This window comes from Lepidochelys kempii, chromosome 16, assembly GCF_965140265.1.
Source record: "Lepidochelys kempii isolate rLepKem1 chromosome 16, rLepKem1.hap2, whole genome shotgun sequence".
Taxonomy (NCBI): Eukaryota; Metazoa; Chordata; order Testudines; family Cheloniidae; genus Lepidochelys; species Lepidochelys kempii.
Genome location: NC_133271.1, coordinates 5,296,531 through 5,317,130, shown reverse-complemented (window position 1 = coordinate 5,317,130; position 20,600 = coordinate 5,296,531). Strand labels below are relative to the sequence as shown.

At 44.3% G+C, this 20,600-nt stretch overlaps 1 protein-coding gene across 13 annotated transcripts in view; it reads right to left on the bottom strand.

Annotated features, from left to right (window-relative positions):
* The window catches only part of EXD3 (exonuclease 3'-5' domain containing 3), a 616,706-nt gene that overhangs the window by 431,705 nt on the left and 164,401 nt on the right, over positions 1 to 20,600 (bottom strand). For all 13 annotated transcript variants that reach the window (XM_073314578.1, XM_073314585.1, XM_073314573.1 and 10 more), the window contains 3 exons: positions 9,974 to 10,027; positions 9,022 to 9,161; positions 6,928 to 7,019 (listed from right to left, as the gene is read on the bottom strand). In XM_073314578.1, the coding sequence (XP_073170679.1) occupies positions 6,928 to 7,019; positions 9,022 to 9,161; positions 9,974 to 10,027 (286 nt within the window). The remainder of the gene's footprint in view (positions 1 to 6,927; positions 7,020 to 9,021; positions 9,162 to 9,973; positions 10,028 to 20,600) is intronic.

The following is a 20,600-nucleotide window of genomic DNA, read 5'->3' as shown; positions in this document are numbered from 1 at the left end:
CAAGGGAGATGTCCAGGGAGCTAGCCACCCTTTTAAATAGATCCTAAAATAGTCTGAAATTGTCCCCTATATTATTGGGAGGAGGCATAATGGTGTCATCTGTGGATAGTGATGGCAAGTGGGTAGGTGGTACTCCTTCCAGGATCGGGGTTCTTCCTCATCTTCCTCCGGTTCCCCTGCCACCATCAAAGATCCAGGCACCAAAGCTGCAGATGACTGCTGTATGCCGGGTCTGGATGTGGCAGGCAGTCCCTGTTGTGTGAGGTATGCCGCCCACAGGTTCCAGTATGCCCACTGGGGTGGGGAAGACATGGGGGGCCTCCAGGGCTGGCCGTACCATTGAAAATACTTGGGATCAGTGTAATATGTCCCCTGAGGGGGTCCTGAGTTAGTCAGTTCATGGTAGAGGGGAGATTGTGGAGGGAGATCTCCTTGTCCTTCCTCACTCTCATCCCCCTCTTCACTCGAATAGGGAGGAGCAGATTGTATTGGAGATCACAGAATCATAGAATATCAGGATTGGAAGGGACCTCAGGAGGTCATCTAGTCCAACCCCCTGCTCAAAGCAGGACCAACACCAACTAAATCATCCCACCCAGGGCTTTCTCAAGCCTGACCTTAAAAACCTCAAGGGTAGGAGATTCCACCACCTCCTTAGGTACCCATTCCAGTGCTTCACCAGCCTCCTAGTGAAAAAGATTTTCCTAATATCCAACCTAAATCTCCCCCACTGCAACTTGAGACCATTACTCCTTGTTCTGTCATCTGCTATCACTGAGAACAGTCTAGAGCCATCCTCTTTGGAACCCCCTTTCAGGTAGTTGAAAGCAGCTATCAAATTCCCCCCCTCATTCTTCTCTTCCGCAGCCTAAACAATCCCAGTTCCCTCAGCCTCTCCTCAGAAGTCATGTGTTCCAGTCCCCTAATCATTTTTGTTGCCCTCCGCTGGACTCTTTCCAATTTTTCCACATCCTTCTTGTAGTGTGGGGCCCAAAACTGGACACAGTACTCCAGATGAGGCCTCACCAATGTCGAACAGAGGGGAACAATCACATCCCTCGATCTGCTGGCAATGCCCCTACTTATACATCCCAAAATACCATTGGCCTTCTTGGCAACAAGGGCACACTGTTGACTCATATCCAGCTTCTCGTCCACTGTAACCCTTAGGTCCTTTTCTGCAGACCTGCTGCCTAGCCATTCGGTCCCTAGTCTGTAGCGGTGCATTGGACTCTTTCGTCCTAAGTGCAGGACTCTGCACTTGTCCTTGTTGAACCTCATCAGATTTCTTTTGGCACAATCCTCTAATTTGTCTAGGGTCCTCTGTATCCTATCCCTAGACTCCAGCGAATCTACCTCTCCTCCTAGTTTAGTGTCATCTGCAAACTTGCTGGGGGTGCAATCCACACCATCCTCCAGATCATTTATGAAGATATTGAACAAAACCGGCCCCAGGACCGACCCTTGGGGCACTCCACTTGATACCGGCTGCCAACTAGACATGGAGCCATTGAATCACTACCTGTTGAGCCTGACAATCTAGCCAACTTTCTACCCACCTTATAGTGCATTCATCCAGCCCATACTTCTTTAACTTGCTGACAAGAATACTGTGGGAGACAGTGTCAAAAGCTTTGCTAAAGTCAAGGAACAACACGTCCACTGCTTTCCCTTTATCCACAGAACCAGTTATCTCGTCATAGAAGGCAATTAGATTAGTCAGGCATGACTTGCCCTTGGTGAATCCATGCTGACTCTTCCTGATCACTTTCCTCTCCTCTAAGTGCTTCAGAATTGATTCCTTGAGGATCTGCTCCATGATTTTTCCAGGGACTGAGGTGAGGCTGACTGGCCTGTAGTTCCCAGGATCCTCCTCCTTCCCCTTCTGAAAGATGGGCACTACAGTAGCCTTTTTCCAGTCGTCCGGGACTTCCCCCGATCGCCATGAGTTTTCAAAGATAATGGCCAATGGTTCTGCAATCACATCCGCCAACTCCTTCAGCACTCTCGGATGCAGCGCATCCGGCCCCATGGACTTGTGCTCGTCCAGCTTTTCTAAATAGTCCCGAACCACTTCTTTCTCCACAGACGGCTGGTCACCTCCTCCCCATGCTGTGCTGCCAGTGCAGTAGTCTGGGAGCTGACCTTGTTCATGAAGACAGAGGCAAAAAAAGCATTGAGTACATTAGCTTTTTCCACATCCTCTGTCACTAGGTTGCCTCCCTCATTCAGTAAGGGGCCCACACTTTCCTTGACTTTCTTCTTGTTGCCAACATACCTGAAGAAACCCTTCTTGTTACTCTTAACGTCTCTTGCTAGCTGCAACTCCAGGTGTGATTTGGCCTTCCTGATTTCACTCCTGCATGCCTGAGCAATATTTTTATACTCTTCCCTGGTCATTTGTCCAATCTTCCACTTCTTGTAAGCTTCTTTTTTGCATTTAATATCAGCAAGGATTTCACTGTTAAGCCAAGCTGGTCACCTGCCATATTTACTATTCTTTCTACACATCGGGATGGTTTGTCCCAGTAACCTCAATAAGGATTCTTTAAAATACAGCCAGCTCTCCTGGACTCCTTTCCCCCTCATGTTATTCTCCCAGGGGATCTTGCCCATCAGTTCCCTGAGGGAGTCAAAGTCTGCTTTTCTGAAGTCCAGGGTCCGTATTCTGCTGCTCTACTTTCTTCCTCGTGTCAGGATCCTGAACTTGACCATCTCATGGTCACTGCCTCTCAGGTTCCCATCCACTTTTGCTTCCCCTACTAATTCTTCCCCGTTTGTGAGCAGCAGGTCAAGAAGAGCTCTGCCCCTAGTTGGATCCTCCAGCACTTGCACCAGGAAATTGTCCCCTACATTTTCCAAAAACTTCCTGGATTGTCTGTGCACCGCTGTATTGCGCTCCCAGCAGATATCAGGGTGATTGAAGTCTCCCATGAGAATCAGGGCGTGCAATCTAGTAACTTCTGCGAGTTGCTGGAAGAAAGCCTCGTCCACTTCATCCCCCTGGTCCAGTGGTCTATAGCAGACTCCCACCACGACATCACCCTTGTTGCTCACACTTCTAAACTTAATCCAGAGACTCTCAGGTTTTTCTGCAGTTTCATACTTGAGCTCTGAGCAGTCATACTGCTCCCTTACATACAGTGCAACTCCCCCACCTTTTCTGCCCTGCCTGTCCTTCCTGAACAGTTTATATCCATCCATGACAGTACTCCAGTCATGTGAGTTATACCACCAAGTCTCTGTTATTCCAATCACATCATAATTCCTTGACTGCGCCAGGACTTCCAGTTCTCCCTGCTTGTTTCCCAGGCTTCGTGCATTTGTGTATAGGCACTTGAGATAACCTGCTGATCATCCCTCTTTCTCAGAATGAGGCAGGAGACCTCTCCTCTCACGCGCTCCTGCTTGTCCTTCCTCCTGGTATCCCACTTCCCCACTTACCTCAGGGCTTTGGTCTCCTTCCCCCGGTGAACCTAGTTTAAGGCCCTCCTCACTAAGTTAGCCAGCCTGCTTGCGAAGATGCTCTTCCCTCTCTTCGTTCGGTGGAGCCCGTCTCTGCCTAGCACTCCTCCTTCTTGGAACACCATCCCATGGTCAAAGACTCCAAAGCCTTCTCTCCGACACCACCTGCGTAGCCATTCGTTGACTTCCACGATTCGACGGTCTCTACCCGGGCCTTTTCCTTCCACGGGGAGGATGGACAAGAAGACCACTTGCACCATCCTTCTTCCCAGATGCAAGGAGACTCGGTGCCAAGCATGACATGTTTGTGTTGGTGCCAATGATAGGGGAGTCAGGGACAACTAAGAGACGAAGAGGCCCTTGTGGCTGAGAAACTGCTGCGAGGTCTGTTTGATTGGCCCCTGAGGCGGTATCATTGTCAGTGCTGGGAGCTGCTGTGTATAAGCTGGCACTGAAGGCTGTGCCGCTGTGCGCACCGAGCATGCCTTTGAAGGAGCCACCGTTTGTCCCGGTGCCACGCCGTTGCGTGCGGATCGCAGCTTTGGTATTGGCTGTGCCGAGGCATGAGGCTTAGATTTCTCCTTAGTGCCTCTGTCAGAGCCGACTCATTTAGAGTCTCTGGCTCTAGCGGTACCAGCGGTGCCGGGTGGTCCTGCTGTGTCTATAACCGGTGCCTACAGTGCAGTCGATGCAGGTGCTGAGTGTCCACTCGTGGAACGTCATTTCTTGGCTGATTCCTGCGTTGGGGACACAGGTGCCTGCCTTTTTGATGTTTTTTGGCAGGTTGCTCAGATGCATGGTTGAGGAGGAACCCCTGTCAGAAGCCGTGGTCAGAGAAGTTTCACCAGGAGGGCTCCGGGCTCAGATGCAGGTTTGAGAGACTTCTCCTTAAGGAGGAGCTTTAACTGCAAATCTCTAGCTCTTCTTGTCCTAGCAGTGAGCTTGAGGCAGTGCGGGCACTTCTGAGTTGTGTGCGTTTCGCAGAGGCAGCGAACACACTGATCGTGGCCGCCTGAGACAGGTGTAGCAAGCTTGCAGTTGAGACAGCGTTTAAAGCCCAGGAAACCAGGCATTCCTGTCAGTGGGGGCTTTCGCTCTCAGAGAGGCTGTGTATTCGAAGGTTCAACTGAAATTTCTCCCCAGCCAGTAGTTCAAAAGGCAAGGAAAAGGAAAAAGGGTTTTGTTTTGTTTTAAACTAGGTGACAGGGATAAAAGAAAAAGGGAAACAATGTAAATAGCTGTTAATGAGAAAACTAAGAAACTAACTGTTAAACTAACTAACTACTAAGTAGTGAGGCGCTGCTGATTGCTCCGACTCTGTAGCGGAGGGCGTAGAGAAGGAACTAAGTTGGGGGGCTGGTCACACAGCATCAGTTAACTGCCTGAAGCAGCATGAGATGGCGACCATGCATGTGCGACCCAACCGGGCACTGTTACCAGAAGTCTCTGAGTACAAGCACAGGGGCGCACAAACACTTAAAATGGAGCACCCCGAGGGACAGCACTCAAAGAAGAACAATTGGAATCAAATCCTCAAAAACCGCAAACACCTGCCAATGCATGTCCTGACTTGCAGCATGAGCTCTCCCTGGAACATTACCCTGCTCATATGCATGGAATTTCACAGTGTACTGTCATTTACAATAAAAAGAAAACTGATCAAAGGTTCCAAGTAATTCTTCAGTTATACTGTATGTTAATACCCATAGGTAAATTCAAGGGCTGAATTTTTTAACTGAGGCATTGTTTTTATTATCCTGCACGAACAATAATACAAACAACAATGTTACAGATCAAGCTGGTGGCCAAATCTCTTTCACACTGCAGGTACCTTGCTAGGGAAAAGATGAAGGAAACCTCTGGAAATATGAACATACATTGGGGTGGTGCACTTAAAGTCCCACCCGGGTTCCAGAAATAGATCCACATGGGAAATTCCATTAGAACAGGCAGAATCCTTCAAATTGCTGGAGTCTTTGTCACTCTTTGCCCTGGCAGATCCACCTACCCCTATCTGCTGTACCCCCTAATCTCTTTTTGCAGAATCACTGGTACACACCCTACAGTCATTAATACAGCAGGTGCAGTTAGACAGATCTGGCAGTGTACGAATAAAAATCCTGGAGAAGCTAAAACTCACCAACAGGAGATGATGATAATAATGATGCTTTGTAGTTATACCATATAGTGTTTTATACCTTCAGTGTGATTTCTAACCCTGGATAATTCAAAGGGCACTGTGAACTCCAAAAGCACATTTCTGTCTGAACATTTTTTCTTACTGTTGTTACAAGTAACATCTAAGGTTAAAGGAAACAAATCTCTGTTTTTTTTCAGCTTGCTCACTCTGTGCTTTGACAGCACTTTATGCACGGACAATTTCACCATTTCTCCTGTACAGTCTGTTTCCTCTGTGTGTGGGTCTTTCACAGGTTTGGGAGAGCAATTCCTTCAACTCCCTTTGTAAATTGACAGGGGAAGTATGACCTAGTGGATGTTCAGACTTACAAGGCAGAAAATCCTCAGGTCGAACCGTGGGTGAACCATCAACCTGTTTTAAACAAATCTCTTAATTCCTCAGTGCCTCAGTTTGCCCACCAATACAATGGGAATTAATTACAATTACATGCTCCGGGGGAGGGTTTGTGAGGATAATTCATTTATGTTTGAGCAGCATTTTGGAGATGTGAAGATGAATATGCAACACGGTATCACTACAAGATGGAATAGAATTCACAGCTTAGGTTAACAAATAACATTCAGTCCCAGAAAACAGGGAAATATGCAATATCCAGTTGTGCTGATGGAGTGAGGGACCTACACCGGATGCAAATTATAGGGGGCACCTGAGGATTTCTGCCAAGAGTCATTACCTTGTTAATGTCACAATGCAAGGAAACCTAATTACCTCTCCCAGTAATAATCAATGCAAAATGTTAAAGAGAATGGATTTTGAGTGACATTTAGGAGTGAAGCAGATCCCTTAGAAGGATGTAAACTGTATTACTTCTCCCGTAAGGTTGCAAGAGCCCTTTAAATTCCCTTCAGCAGCAGCCATCCCTATTTCACAGGAAAGATATATGTGCCTCCTTCTTCTCATGGCTTATCTCTTTTAAGCTGATTGGCTTGTAACTCACAAAGTCAGAATCCCCAGATGAGTAATGTGTGGCCTCTTATGTGAGCCTGATGGAGCCAGTACTTAAAGCCGACCATCACATGTTTATGCAGAACCATTCTGAAGCCAAGATTTATGTCATATCATGGAAGAAACAGCCAATTAGTCACTAGCATCTAGTTCTTCAACAACACAAAGTGAAAATTTCCATAATTTATGTGCTTTGTTTTTAAACAACATCAAATAAGCTCCAAATGACAGCAGACATTGCTTGCTGGACACGTGGGAGGATGGATTAAATGATTCACTGGAAAGGTGATTAAATGATTTAGTGTAATATCACATACCTGGATCTAGATTATATTGTTCTAGGAGCCTGAAGACCAGTTTGCTTAACATTTTGTGGTTGAGTTTGTTAGGTCGTAAACCTTGATACTGCCTGTAAACAAAACAAACAAAGCAAGGAAGAAACATCAATGCAAGCAGATAAGATACTTCTCCCTTTTAATAGCAGGGATGTTGTCTGATGCTTGGTGGTGGTAACAACTTCTTTTCCCTCCTCATCTATTACAGCTGAGCCTAAACCATTCTTTCCTCCAACTGGGTCTAAATTAGCTGTTACCACTCAAGAAAGACATCATGGATAGTTCCCTGAAAACATCCACTCAATGTGCAGCAGCAATCAAAAAAGCAAACAGAATGTTAGGAACCATTAGGAAAGGGATAGATAACAAGACAGAAAATATACTGCCATTATATAAGTCCATGGTACGCCCACACCTTGAATACTATGAGCAGTTCTGGTCACTCCATCTCAAAAAAGTTGCATTAGGAAGGGAAAAAATGCAGGGAAGGGCAACAAAAATTACTAGGGATATGGAACAACTTCTGTATGAGAGATTAAAAGGACTGGGACTCTTACATTTGGAAACGAAACAACTAAGTAGGGATATGATAGAGGTCTATAAGATCATGACTGGTGTGGAGAAAGTAAATAAGGAAGGGTTATTTACTCCTTCACATAATACAAGAACCCAATGAAATTAATAGGCAGCAGGTTTAAAACAAACAAAAGGAAGTACTTCTTTACACAACGCACAGTCACCCTGTGGAACTCATTGCCAGGGGATGTTGTGAAGACCAAAACTATAATTAAGTTCTAACAAGAAATAGATAAGTTCATGGAGGATAGGTCCATCAGTGGCTTTTAGCGAAGATGGTCATGGATTCAACCCCATGCTCTTGGCATCCTAAGCCTCTGACTGCCAGATGCTGGGAGTGGATGACAGGAGATGGATCACTCAACAATTGCCCTGTTCTGTTCATTCTCTCTAAAGCACCTGGTATCAGCCACCATCAGAAGACAGGATACTGGCCTAGATGGACCACTGTTCTGACCCAGTCTGGTTATTCTTATGTTCTGGAAAGTCCTAGCCAATAAAGCCTCCATATGGTCCAATTAAACCTTCAAAACACTGCTTCTGAGACAGCAGCAAAGTGGAGAGCTTACTTTAAGGTAAGTGCTGCTCTTTCCATCAGTTAGCTGATACTTGTGTCTTCGTCAGCCTCCGATTCTCCATTCAAGGGCTTTAAGAGTTCACATCAGGACCTGACTTCCAGCAACCTAGTACGTAATACCCACTCTGATTTTATTAGCATTGTATCTGCTGCGTGTATGCTGTTATTTTGATTGCACTGCTGGTGCTTACTTGGCATAAGCCACTTTAGTGGGAGGTGGTTTATAAATTAAAAAACAACCCTGATTATTTCACTGGAAAAGGAATGATGAGTATATACATTTCTTGTTTTTTGCCACTGTATCACGGGAATACTAGACACATATGCAAAGGCTTTTTACTTTGACTAGGGCTATCTGCAGATGGCTCCCTCACAACTGCACCATTTCCTGGCTTAGCACTGCTATCTGAAGCTGACGGAAAGGAAATTTTCAGTTAAAAATTCAACTGAAATCAGGGTTACCAACTGACGATCCTCATTCTCATCCCCACATCTCTCTGCCAGATATGCACAATGGATATTGCGACTCTCAGCCTTCCACAGCAAAGCCCCAGAGTCAGATGGCTGTTGAGGTCTCCTGGATAAGATCTACTTCAATGTTTTCGTTTTTAGCTTCCCCGCGCAAAGTGCTCAGCCCCTGACACTTCCAATGATATCAATGGGAGTGATAGGTGCTCAGTGCCTCATAGAATAAGGCCTTCGGAAAGACCAAATTTCACAGTTACCAGAATTTTTCCCTTCTCTGATGGGAAGTGACTTACCCTGTGGCTTTTAACATGTTATTAGTGAATGTAGAAAGAGCACTGGAAAACATATTGTCCTTAGCTGATAGCTATTTAGCACCTGCTCATAATGTTATATAATATTGTATGCTGTTTGGATATAAGGAGGACAAAACGCTGGAAAATAGAATAATCTTATACCTTGAGAGATCTGTAGTATTAAAATTAGGTTCACACCACATATCCAGGGTCTGCAAGAGTTTGCACTGGAGATCAGGATATTCTGCCACATAAGCCTCCACTAGGTTAGTTTTCTCTTGAAGTAGCAATGGAGTGCACATCTAGGAAGAAAAATAGTTTTACACTTGTAAAGCACTACAGAGACATTGTGCTTTATACCTAGTGCAGACTGCTGCCCATCGCATTGGCTCAGCAGCACTGGTCACAACACTGGAGAGGCGGAGCCAAGTCTCCAGCCACTCCCAGCCTACAGGCACAGGAGCAGTCCCATTTTGCTGCTGCTCAGAATGTGGATAGTGAGCCTTATACCCCTGCATGCATGCTCGGGATGGGCCACACTCTGTCTCAAAGTCTTCTATACCTAGGTCTGTAAGTGCTTGAGAAAAGTTTTCTGAATTGCTTCAACGTTAGAAAAATATTTCTACATTGAAATATGCTTAAAGGAAGTTTTCTACACAGAATTTTCAACACAAATATTACCAATAACATTACAAACCTTTGGCATTAGAATTTATTTAACCAAGGCCACCTCTTATCACCACATAGGTAGAAAATACCTCTTATCTTCTACACCCATTATTCTGAATGGGGGGAGCAGGGGAGGAGATGAGATTATTTTTGCATTTAATAAACCTCATTACAGAAACAATAATTTGCAAAACAGAATCAACACAGCTGAAGTTTTATCCCAGTTAGAAAAATATTCTATGAAGATGGAATGTGGTATAAAAAAATCTTTCAGTCACTTCACAGACTGAAATGTTATTTTTAGCAGCTCCCTAGCGACTTCTTGCAAATTAGATATTAGTGTATAGTACTGGTATATAACTTCCACTTTTGTGCAAGACTGCGCGTCTTGTTTAGCAAAGGATACATATGATGATAGAGGAGACTACAGGGGAAACAGACTTGCCTTCTCCACATCTAGTTCCAGCTGTAAGTTTAGCTTTATACTCAGAATGGCTGCCTAGAAAACACAAAAGGTAGAAAATATTTCTGGTTGTAGAGGAGAATGTGTATTTGGGAGAGCTTATAAACAGATGTGTTTCTAAACTGAAGTATAGATGGTTTATACACATTTTCCACAGAATGATTCTTTTTATTGTTATATTCTGAATGTGCTAATTACATGCATTTGGCTGCACAGATTTCATTTACAAATCCACAAAAACATCATCAGTGGCACTAAATGTTTTAAACAGTATTAAACCTCAGAAGAAAAATTCTGAGATCAAGTACTCTATTAAAAAATTTAGAGCGAAAAACCAGAGTCTCTAGTCAAGTGTTTGGAAAGACTCAACTGACAGATAATTTTCTCCAGAATACACATTTAAAAAATGGAACAAAAAAGGATATTTATGAGTTAACTTGAACACAAATCTTGCTGCTTTTAAATTTTCTATGCGGTTATATTTTGTGAAAACATCTCATTCATAAATTTGAATACAACTAAAATAAGATTTTTAGTTTCAATCACTTAAATGTAGCTCCACATATACTAGATGTGATGAATCACAAATAAAAGGATGATAATAATTATAACAACATCTGATGAAGTGAGCTGTAGCTCACGAAAGCTCATGCTCAAATAAATTGGTTAGTCTCTAAGGTGCCACAAGTACTCCTTTTCTTTTTGCGAATAATTATATTGTGCCCTTTTATGCTGTGTTCTGAACATTGATGAACTAAGTCTTGTAATCCCCATGTGAAGTTCCTCAGAATCAGTATCCTAATTTTGCAGATGGGAAAGTGAGCCACAGAGTGGCAAAATGATTTGAGGAAGGTCACACAAGCAGTCAGTGGCATAACCAGGAATAGAACCAAGATCTTCTGCATTCAAATCCTATGTTTTAACCCCAAAAACTTGCTTCCATACTGGCTTCAGTTTCCCTCCTCTACTAGGTGCAACTCCCACCCTAGTATAATAAGGTGATACAAAACAAAGGATAACTGTTACTCGTGAATTCAAAATCAATACACCCATACCATTCTACAAGGGGGTTGCTAAAACATGTTCTTTGGAGCCCTGATTCAGCAAGGCACATAAACAGTCCTTAAGCCCATCCCTATTTAGCAAATCACTTAACCATGCACTTAAGTCTCAGGCCTTGTCTACACTACCAGGTTTTGTCGCCAAAACTGCCGTTTGTCGACCCAAACAGTGAGTGCATACACACTGCAAGGCAACTTTTGTTGGGGAAAATGCCTGGTTTGGGTGACAAAATTCATCCACCCTCACGAGAGATTTAACTCTTTTTCCTCCACATTTTTGTTGACAAAGTGCAAGTGTAGACACCACGCTTCATTTCATCGCTTTAATTGGCCTAAAAGGAGGTATCCCACAATGCCCATCCTGACCCATCCCATCTGGTCAGCAGTTTAAACTCCACTGCCCTGCAGACAGGTAAACAACCATCTGCCCCTCCCCCTTAGAAGCCTCGGGAATTTTTGAAATTCTATTTCCTGTTTGCTCGGGGTGGAGAGTTCCCATCGTATTTTCCCAGGTGACCATGGTGGTTTATCGCAGAAAATGCTGTCCCACTTGGACCACTGCAGATCTGTTGGATCTGCTCAGTATATGGGGAGAGGTGGCTGTGCAGTCCCAGCTGCGCTTGTGTCAGGGTTCCTTCCCCACTCTGAACTCTAGGGTACAGATGTGGGGACCCACATGAAAGCTCCCTAAGCTTATTTCTACCAACTTAGGTTGAAACCTGGTACGCTGCCACCACCAAGCGATTTAACAAAGAATCAGAGAAAAGACCACTTGGAGACGTCTTCCCCCAAAATATCCCCCCAAGCCTTACACACCCCCTTTCCTGGGGAGGCCTGAGAATAATATCCTAACCAATTGGTTACAAAATGATTAAAGACCCAAATCCCTGGGTCTTGGAACAATGGAAAAATCAGTCAGGTTCTTAAAAGAAGGATTTTATTTAAAAAAAAAAAAAAAGAAAGGTAAAAGAATCACCTCTGTAAAATCAAGATAGAAAACACTTTACAGGATAATCAGATTCAAAACACAGAGGATCCCCCTCTGAGCAAAAACCTTAAAGTTACAGAAAACAGGAATAAACCTCCCTCAACACAGGGAAAATTCACATAAAACAAAAGATAAACTAATCTGCCTTGCCTGCTTACCTATACTGGTTGCAATACTGGAGACTTGGATTAGGATGTTTTGGAGAAGATGTATTTCTGTCTGGCCTCTCTCAGTCCCAAGAGAGAACAACCACGTAAACAAAGAGCACAAACAAAAGCCTCCTCTCTCGCCAAGATTTGAAAGTATCTTTTGTCCCCATTGGTTCCTTTGGTCAGGTGCCAACCAGGTTATTTGAGCTTCTTAACCCCTTAAAGGTAAAGAGGAATTTTAGGCTACCCTTATGGTTATGACAGCTTGAGACGTAGGAATTGGGATACCTATGGGCAGATGTCCCAAGGCTTGTGCAAAAAGGGCTAAGATCGGGACATGTTAGAGTGCAGAGTGAAGATAAAGGAGCTGAGGCAGGCGTACCATAAGGCAAGGGAGGTAAACCGTCGCTCAGGTGCTTCACTCTAAGACCTGCTGGTTCTACAGGGAGCTGGATGTTATCCTCAGTCGTGACCCCACCTCCATCACCAAGAGCCCCGTGAATACTTTGGAGGGCACAGAGGCAGCAGAAAGAGGACCTAACCCGGAGGATGAAGTTATTAATGAAGAGGTGGAGTTAGATGAGAATGTGCAGCTCCCAGTGGAGTCACCCGGCGGGGCGGTCAGGCAGCCAGGAACCATTCTCCACTCCAGAGGTGTCTAGCCAGTCTCAGCAGTTGCTCTCTGGTGAGCAAGAAGCAGGAGATGAGATTTCTGGTAAGTGGCTGTGGTTTGTGTAAGTATGGAGGTGGGTTCAGGGTACAGAAATGTGGGAGGCTGGCTGTGTTTCTGTGAGCTGGACGTTTCCCTGTATAGCTAATCAGTATGGCAGAACAGAGTGTTGATGCACGCCAAGATCTCACAGGAATCCTCCAGAGAGATCTCCAGGAAAGTTTCCTGGAGGTACTCGGTAATCCTCTGATGAAGTTTCCATGGCAGAGTAGCTTTGTTCCTTCCCCCATTGTAGGAAACTTTCCCACACAACTGGTCAATCACCTGTGCAGGGACCAAAGCAGCACATAGGCGAGCAGCATAGGAAGCAGGGCAGAAGCCACAAGCATGGAGTAGATGTAGCCTCGTTTCCCTGCTTACCCTTACCTCATGCATATTTCCTAGAGTCACGGTCCTTCGTAGCAGGTTTAAAAGAGAACTGGATACATTCATGGAGGTTAAGTCCATTAATGGCTATTAGCCAGGATTGGTAAGGAATGGTGTCCCTGGCCTCTGCTAGTCAGAGGGTGGTGATGGATGACAGGAGAGAGATCACTTGATCATTACCTGTTAGATTCCCTCCCTCTGGAGCCCCTGGCATTGGCCACTGTCGGCAGACAGGATATTGGGCTGGATGGACCGTTGGTCTGACCCAGTATGGCCATTCTTATGTTCACCATTCAGTGCTTGTTTCCCGAGCCCAAAAGCAACGTTCTACCCTGCACACCCACTCTGTGAATGCCAAAAGCAATCTAAGTTGCTTCTATCCATATCACGCAGAATGTTGGGCGCCTGGAAGTCTTCTTCAGTTAGGAAATTCACGATTAACTGCACTGCCATCTGCACTGTCTTCAGGAGAGTTAATAGAGCATAGGAAAGCAGTGCAGGATCCATCCCTTCTCACAAAGATGACAGGGTGCACAGCAAAGAAGGGCAGTTGAAAAATGACGCGAAAGAAAGCCCAGACTCCATAGGACAGAACACAATGCATCACGGGACATTTAGCACTGTCCGACAGAAGGACTGCAGGATAGGTACCCACAGTGCATTGCTCACACTGTCAGTGATGATGCCCCCAGTATGGATGTGATCTGCTGACAGAGGGAGCAAGTGTGAACACAAAATTACGATTTTTATTAGGTCGACTTTTGGGTGCCAACGTCACTTTTGTCAACACAAATTGGTAGGGTAGACATGGCCTCAGTGAGTTAAATCTCAATCTTAAGCACATACTTAAGTGATTTGTTGAAATGCTTTTCTTGGTTTTATGACTACCAGTGTTAGAAACAAACAAACAGAAGGCCCTATTGAAGGGTATATTTACAGAGTCCAGATCTTTGAACAGAAAGGACAACATCAGATAGTATCAGCATGTTTACAATACGAATAATAAAAGAAGAGATAGGCCTAACTGAACTAAAGATGTGACTGACTTGGCTACTGTATCTGTTTTAATATTTATTTTGTTATTGTGATGTTTGGTATTGTTCAACTCCACAAAAAAGTCTTCTATAAAATTACCCCATTTTTAATACTATTTTTACAGAGGATAAGATCTCCAGGGATGTAACAACTCATTCAGGGACTCATTTTGCTGTCCGATAAGTATTTCAGCACATAGATTATGTGCTTTAGCTGATACTTAAAGATAAACCCCACCACGGTCACTGAGTATTTCTCCATCACACAGCTTTGTGCATACTCTACACTGGACCAGGAGTAGCCAGAATAACTGGAAACTAGTAATCCTGTTAACTTAGTTGTAGAAGCCTCAGATCAAAGTTGGATCAGCAAGGCAATCGGAATTCCAAATCCTAGCTGCCTTCACCACTCCTCCAACTGTTAAGCAAGACCAACAACTACCTTTTAAAAATGATCCCCTCAGCACATTATCCAGGAACCCTAAAATCCTTGTGATGTCTGTATGCACAATGCATTTATTAGGAAGGCCTCTACACGCACTCGGAAACCAACATAACCCACATGTGAAAATGTCTCTTACAATCCTGAATACTAGCATGTGCTGCCTTTTCTGCTCCTACTAATGCATTCCAGTTCCCAGTAAGAATAAAAATAACAGCAAAGAAATAACCCAGGCAAGCATTTGGGCTACATTAACTCCCCTGCCCCTCCCACGCACTTCCAAAGTGGATCAAATTAGAAGCATGGGAAAGGTATATATTTTTCTTCCATTTCCCTTCCCAAGCCTATGGAGGGCAGGTACGTGATGAGGGCTATGTACTGACAGGGGTGCCTGATACAGGAAAAAGGGTAAAATAGGAAGAAAAGGTGATGACGAATGGTCTGATCCAAAGCCACTGAAGACAATGAATCCTTTTATTGTCTTCCAAGGGCTTTGGGTCAGGCTCTGTTCGAGCAGCAGTCAGAATAAACATCATATCTGGACAAAACACAAAAATGATCCAAGATGCTGTTCACATGGGGACCGATGCCCACAGCTTGCCCTCAGTTAAGACATTCTTCTTAAAATGGCTACCTTCTCCTATGGTTCTCAGTGGCACTCGGATGACAGGCAAAGATGACCGTTTACCTGCTCCCCAGTGTTCTTCTCCACCTCATCCCACAGGGGGCCATCATCTTCCCTAAGCGCAATTTGGGGGTGACCATTAGGAATGATGGGATGTGGGGGGGAGATTTTGAAAGAGGATGATTTTTTGTTTATCTGAAGAAGATTTTGTGCTTTAGCCTTTACTGATGGGAAAACTTCCAGCTAAACAAAATAAAAATGAAAACATTTACCAATAAGTGCAAGTATTTTTCTTCAGATATTACCTGTTGCACCAGATCTACTCAAATAGAGGGGGAAACTCAGATGTGTGGGTGCGTGTGAGCACACACACATGCACAGTGTAAGGCAAAGTACAGGGGGATGGGAAAACAGGTGTGTGCACATGCAGGGCACTGTGGAGAACAGGATGGAGGAGAATCGGGTGTGTGTGCAGAGGCATCTGGAGGACAGGAGGGACAGGGAATTTGGATTGGAACCCTGTGGGCATGCGCATGCACATAAGTATGTTGGAAGACCGAAGGAAAGGGGAAACTGGACCGAACACTGGCTGTTTTGTGCAGCTTCGATGACACAGCACAGCTTTAAACCCAGTGTAACTAGTCAGTATGTCTGGCCAGGCTACTTTGTGATGCGCCTGAGTTACATTAAGCAGCAAGCGTGTATCTGTGAATCTGGCCCTAAAAGGTTTAACGTTGATATTGCCGTCTTCCAATTAGAAATATCACATAGAATCATAGAATATCAGGGTTGGAAGGGACCTCAGGAGGTCATCTAGTCCAACCCCCTGCTCGAAGCAGGACCAACACCAACTAAATCATCCCACCCAGGGCTTTCTCAAGCCTGACCTTAAAAACCTCAAAAGTAGGAGATTCCACCACCTCCTTAGGTAACCCATTCCACTGCTTCACCACCCTCCCAGTGAGAAAGTTTTTCCTAATATCCAACCTAACCCTCCCCCACTGCAACTTGAGACCATTACTCCTCGTTCTGTCATCTGCTACCACTGAGAACAGTCTAGAGCCATCCTCTTTGGTACCCCCTTTCAGGTAGCTGAAAGCAGCTATCAAATCCCCCCTCATTCTTCTTTTCCGCAGACTAAACAATCCCAGTTCCGTCAGCCTCTCCTCAGAAGTCATGTGCTCCAGCCCCCTAATCATTTTTGTTGCCTTCCACTGGAGGCTTTCTAATTTTTTCATATCCTTCTTGTAGTGTGGGGCCCAAAACTGGACACAGTACTCCAGATGAGGCCTCACCAATGTCGAATAGAGGGGAACAATCACGTCCCTTGATCTGCTGGCAATGCCCCTACTTTATACACCCCAAAATGCCACTAGCCTTCTTGGCAACAAGGGCACACTGTTGACTCATATCCAGCTTCTCATCCACTGTCACCCCTAGGTCCTTTTCTGCAGAACTGCTGCCTAGCCATTTGGTCCCCAGTCTGTGGTGGTGCATGGGATTCTTCCATCCTAAGTGCAGGACTCTGCACTTGTCCTTGTTGAACCTCATCAGATTTCTTTTGGCACAATCCCCTAATTTGTCTAGGGCTCTCTGTATCCTATCCCTACCCTCCAGCATATCTACCTCTCCTCCCAGTTTAGTGTCATCTGCAAACTTGCTGAGGGTGCACTCCAGGCCATCCTCCAGATCATTAATGAAGATATTGAACAAAAACAGCCCCAGGACTGACCCTTGGGGCACTCTGCTTGATATCGGCTGCCAACTAGACATGGAGCCATTGATCACTACCCGTTGAGCCCGACAATCTAGCCAGCTTTCTATCCACCTTATAGTCCATTCATCCAGCCCATACCTCTTTAACTTGCTGGCAAGAATACTATGGGAGACCATGTCAAAAGCTTTGCTAAAGTCAAGGAATAACACGTCCTCTGCTTTGCCTCCTCCACAGAGCCAGTTATCTCATCATAGAAGGCAATTAGATTAGACAGGCATGCCTTGCCCTTGGTGAATCCATGCTGACTCTTCCTGATCACTTTCCTCTCCTCTAAGTGCTTCAGAATTGATTTCTTGAGGACCTCCTCCATGATTTCTAGGGACTGAGGTGAGGCTGACTGGCCTGTAGTTCCCCGGATCTTCCTTCTTCCCTTTTTTAAAGATGGTGTGACAAAGCTCTGTCCTTGCCTCCGTGGGTCCGGCGTTTCCTGGCGGATTTCGCTAGCCTCAGAGGCTCACTGTGACCCTCCACGTAACCCTTCTTTCTCTCGAGACAAGGGTCACAGTCTACTGAGCCATTTTCATCATAAGCCAGCAAGGGAGGTGAGGGGAAGTTATCCTTCCTTGCACAGTCTCTGTTGTCTCCCAGTCTCAGTGATTTATCAGGGGGTGGGGGAGCCCGGGTCCACCTTTTACCTCCGGGCTCCAGCCCAGGGACCCTAATAGTATCAGCTCTGGTAGCTGACCTTTTAGAAACATGACATGTACAATTCCCTGGGCTATTTCCCCCACAGCAGCCCTCACTTCCTCAAGCTCCACTTCACCCTTACCTCAGGGCCTCCTTCCTTGTGCCTGATATGGTGTGTACTACTCAGCCTCTCCAACAGCACAACTTCCTTCCACAGCTCCTGACACGCACACCCACCTGACTAACTGGGAGGCTTTTAACTAGTTTCTGCCAGCCCGGATTGGCTTCAGGTGTCCGAATCAACCTAGCATTCTCCCTGCCTTCTGGAAAGTTCTTAATTGGCCCCAGCTGTCTTAATTGACCTGGAGCTGCTTCCATTTCACTTAACCTGGTACCAGGGATTTGTTTAGCCTGGAGCCAATATATCTATCTCCCACTACTTTTCTATAGTCATCTGGCCTTGCCCCGTCACAATGGGCACTACATTAGCCTTTTTCCAGTCGTCCAAGACTTCCCCCGATCCCCATGCATTTTCAAAGATAATGGCCAATGGCTCTGCAATCACATCCGCCAACTCCTTTAGCACATGATAACATCCTCATTGAGTTTCTTTTTTATTGTTCACATCTTAATTTTTTAATTAAAAAAAGAAAATTTCCACACAAGAACTATATTAAAATGCAGTTAACATATCAGTGTTTTGGGGTAAAATACATTACAGGGATGTTTTAATTGTGCACAAAGCAACCCAGGAAAGTCGCAGTTAAGATTAAATTTAAAAGCAATCCAAACATATTAACATCTGGAAAGTCAGTTAGAGAACCCAAACAGCTTTAACTCTGCCCTATAGTGACACCATAGCAAAAGAACAATATAATGTATATTCTAACATCAGTTGAATCTAATAAATTTAAGACTACAAACATGAATATGCTATAATCATAATCATATTAGGCATCACTAGAAGGCTGAGTTAAGGTAGTCTGCCTGTCTGAAATGTGAATTGCTAGACCCTTAACATGTTTGGATTTATTTTAAGTTTATCCCTAACTCTGAATTTCCTGGGTTTATCATTCTTGTTTTTTGGAATAATTAAACCATCCCAGTAATGTATTTTACTCTAAATTACTGACATGTACTCTCAACCCTAACCTGTGTTACTGCAGTTTTTGTTAGAGACCACTAAGATTAAAATAAATAAATGGTATATTTTAATGCCTTTATCACCTAATTCCTAATTTTAGCAATTAGCCCTAGATACAATTAACAAATCTGTCTCTTTTATTGAAAACTAGCAAATATTAGCTCAATTCAATATATTTATGAAATCCATTTTCTGTACAAAATCAATAAATACAGAAGGAGAAGGTCATTTATTTGTTAAAAATGAAATGCAAAAATTATCTCCCCATCCCTGCTAAACCTTAACCCCAATGTTCTTGTATAAAAAACAAACAGAAAAAGAAAAAAGTCCCTAGATTTCTAATGCAGAGAGCTTTGAGTGGGAGTTCTCTCAAGCCCAGGAATATTTCTGGTTGTCAGAGGCTAAAAAGATTATTTATTGTTTCCTTCCTAAACCCAGCTCCACTACCACCTGTTCAGAATTTAATATAAAGCTGTTAAACAAAACCAGAACTTTGATGCTGATTGCGAAAACAAGTTTCACTGTATCTGACCCGAGAAGCACTTACCTCTGATCCACAAGCAAAGGAATTTGATTTTTTTTTTTAGCACAGCTATCTTTTTACCTTTATAAGCTGTTTAAAAAATGTAAATAAAATAACTCAGTGGACAATAGAGCGCATTCATCCCCCAGAAAGACAGCCGCCACCCTTAGACATGAAATATCGCAGCACATTAAGTCATGAGACCCCGCTAATCAAAGCTGACAGGGCACTGAATGTGATTTCTGCTGAGACTTAGCGATATCATGGGGCACTGAAGCATGCACAGCCTGCCAGACTGCCCCGTTCATGTGACAATGGCTTTTATTCGCTAAAGGGGCCTGCAAGTGACAAGAGTCTCCTTTGTCTTTAGATTCCTGCATTTGGAGTGCAGGAGAGGTTCATTCAACCAGCCCCAGACACTCTTTGAAAGGCTGAAGTGTAACATAAGATGACCATGAAACACTAGCTTGCCTTCTGCCTACCCCTCATTCTTCTAAAGCACAGCCTGGCCTATTCAGCGTCTCTTCACAGAATAGCATCGTACTATATTAGCCTCTGGTCTGCTGAATTCCATCATTGTTTAAAAATACCGGTGGCCATCTTGGTTTTCATAAAGCCATTCACCAACACCGAAATGGAGAGCTCAAGAAAGACAGTTCTGAAAGACTACAATACTATCAGCGCCTTGGAGTCCTGCACAACACATGGTGTGCATGAATTTAGTCCAGGCTCAGCCTGAACACAAAACGGTCTAATACACAAACACTAGATAGCTCAATGTATGGTTTAGGACAACTACTGAAACTCACCTTGCAACTATGCTTGGCTCATGAAGCAGCTATATAAGAAAGAGGAACTATATCTAAAGGCACCCCAGCTGGAACTGTATAAATAGACATTTTAAATCCCTCTGCTTAGATACTACCCTCGTTACCAAACAATAGCATACACTCTAATCGTCAGCTTTAAAACCCCTTTTTGTCAACACCATAGTACTGCATTCCATCAGCAGCTGCCATCAACTGCATTCACACCAGAATGGATACACATCCAGAAACTTGCCACACAGCCACTTCTGCCTTTTTCCTTAACTGCCACCTTACTTACAGTCAGAAAAATAAAGCTCCCTCTGTATGTTTTGGG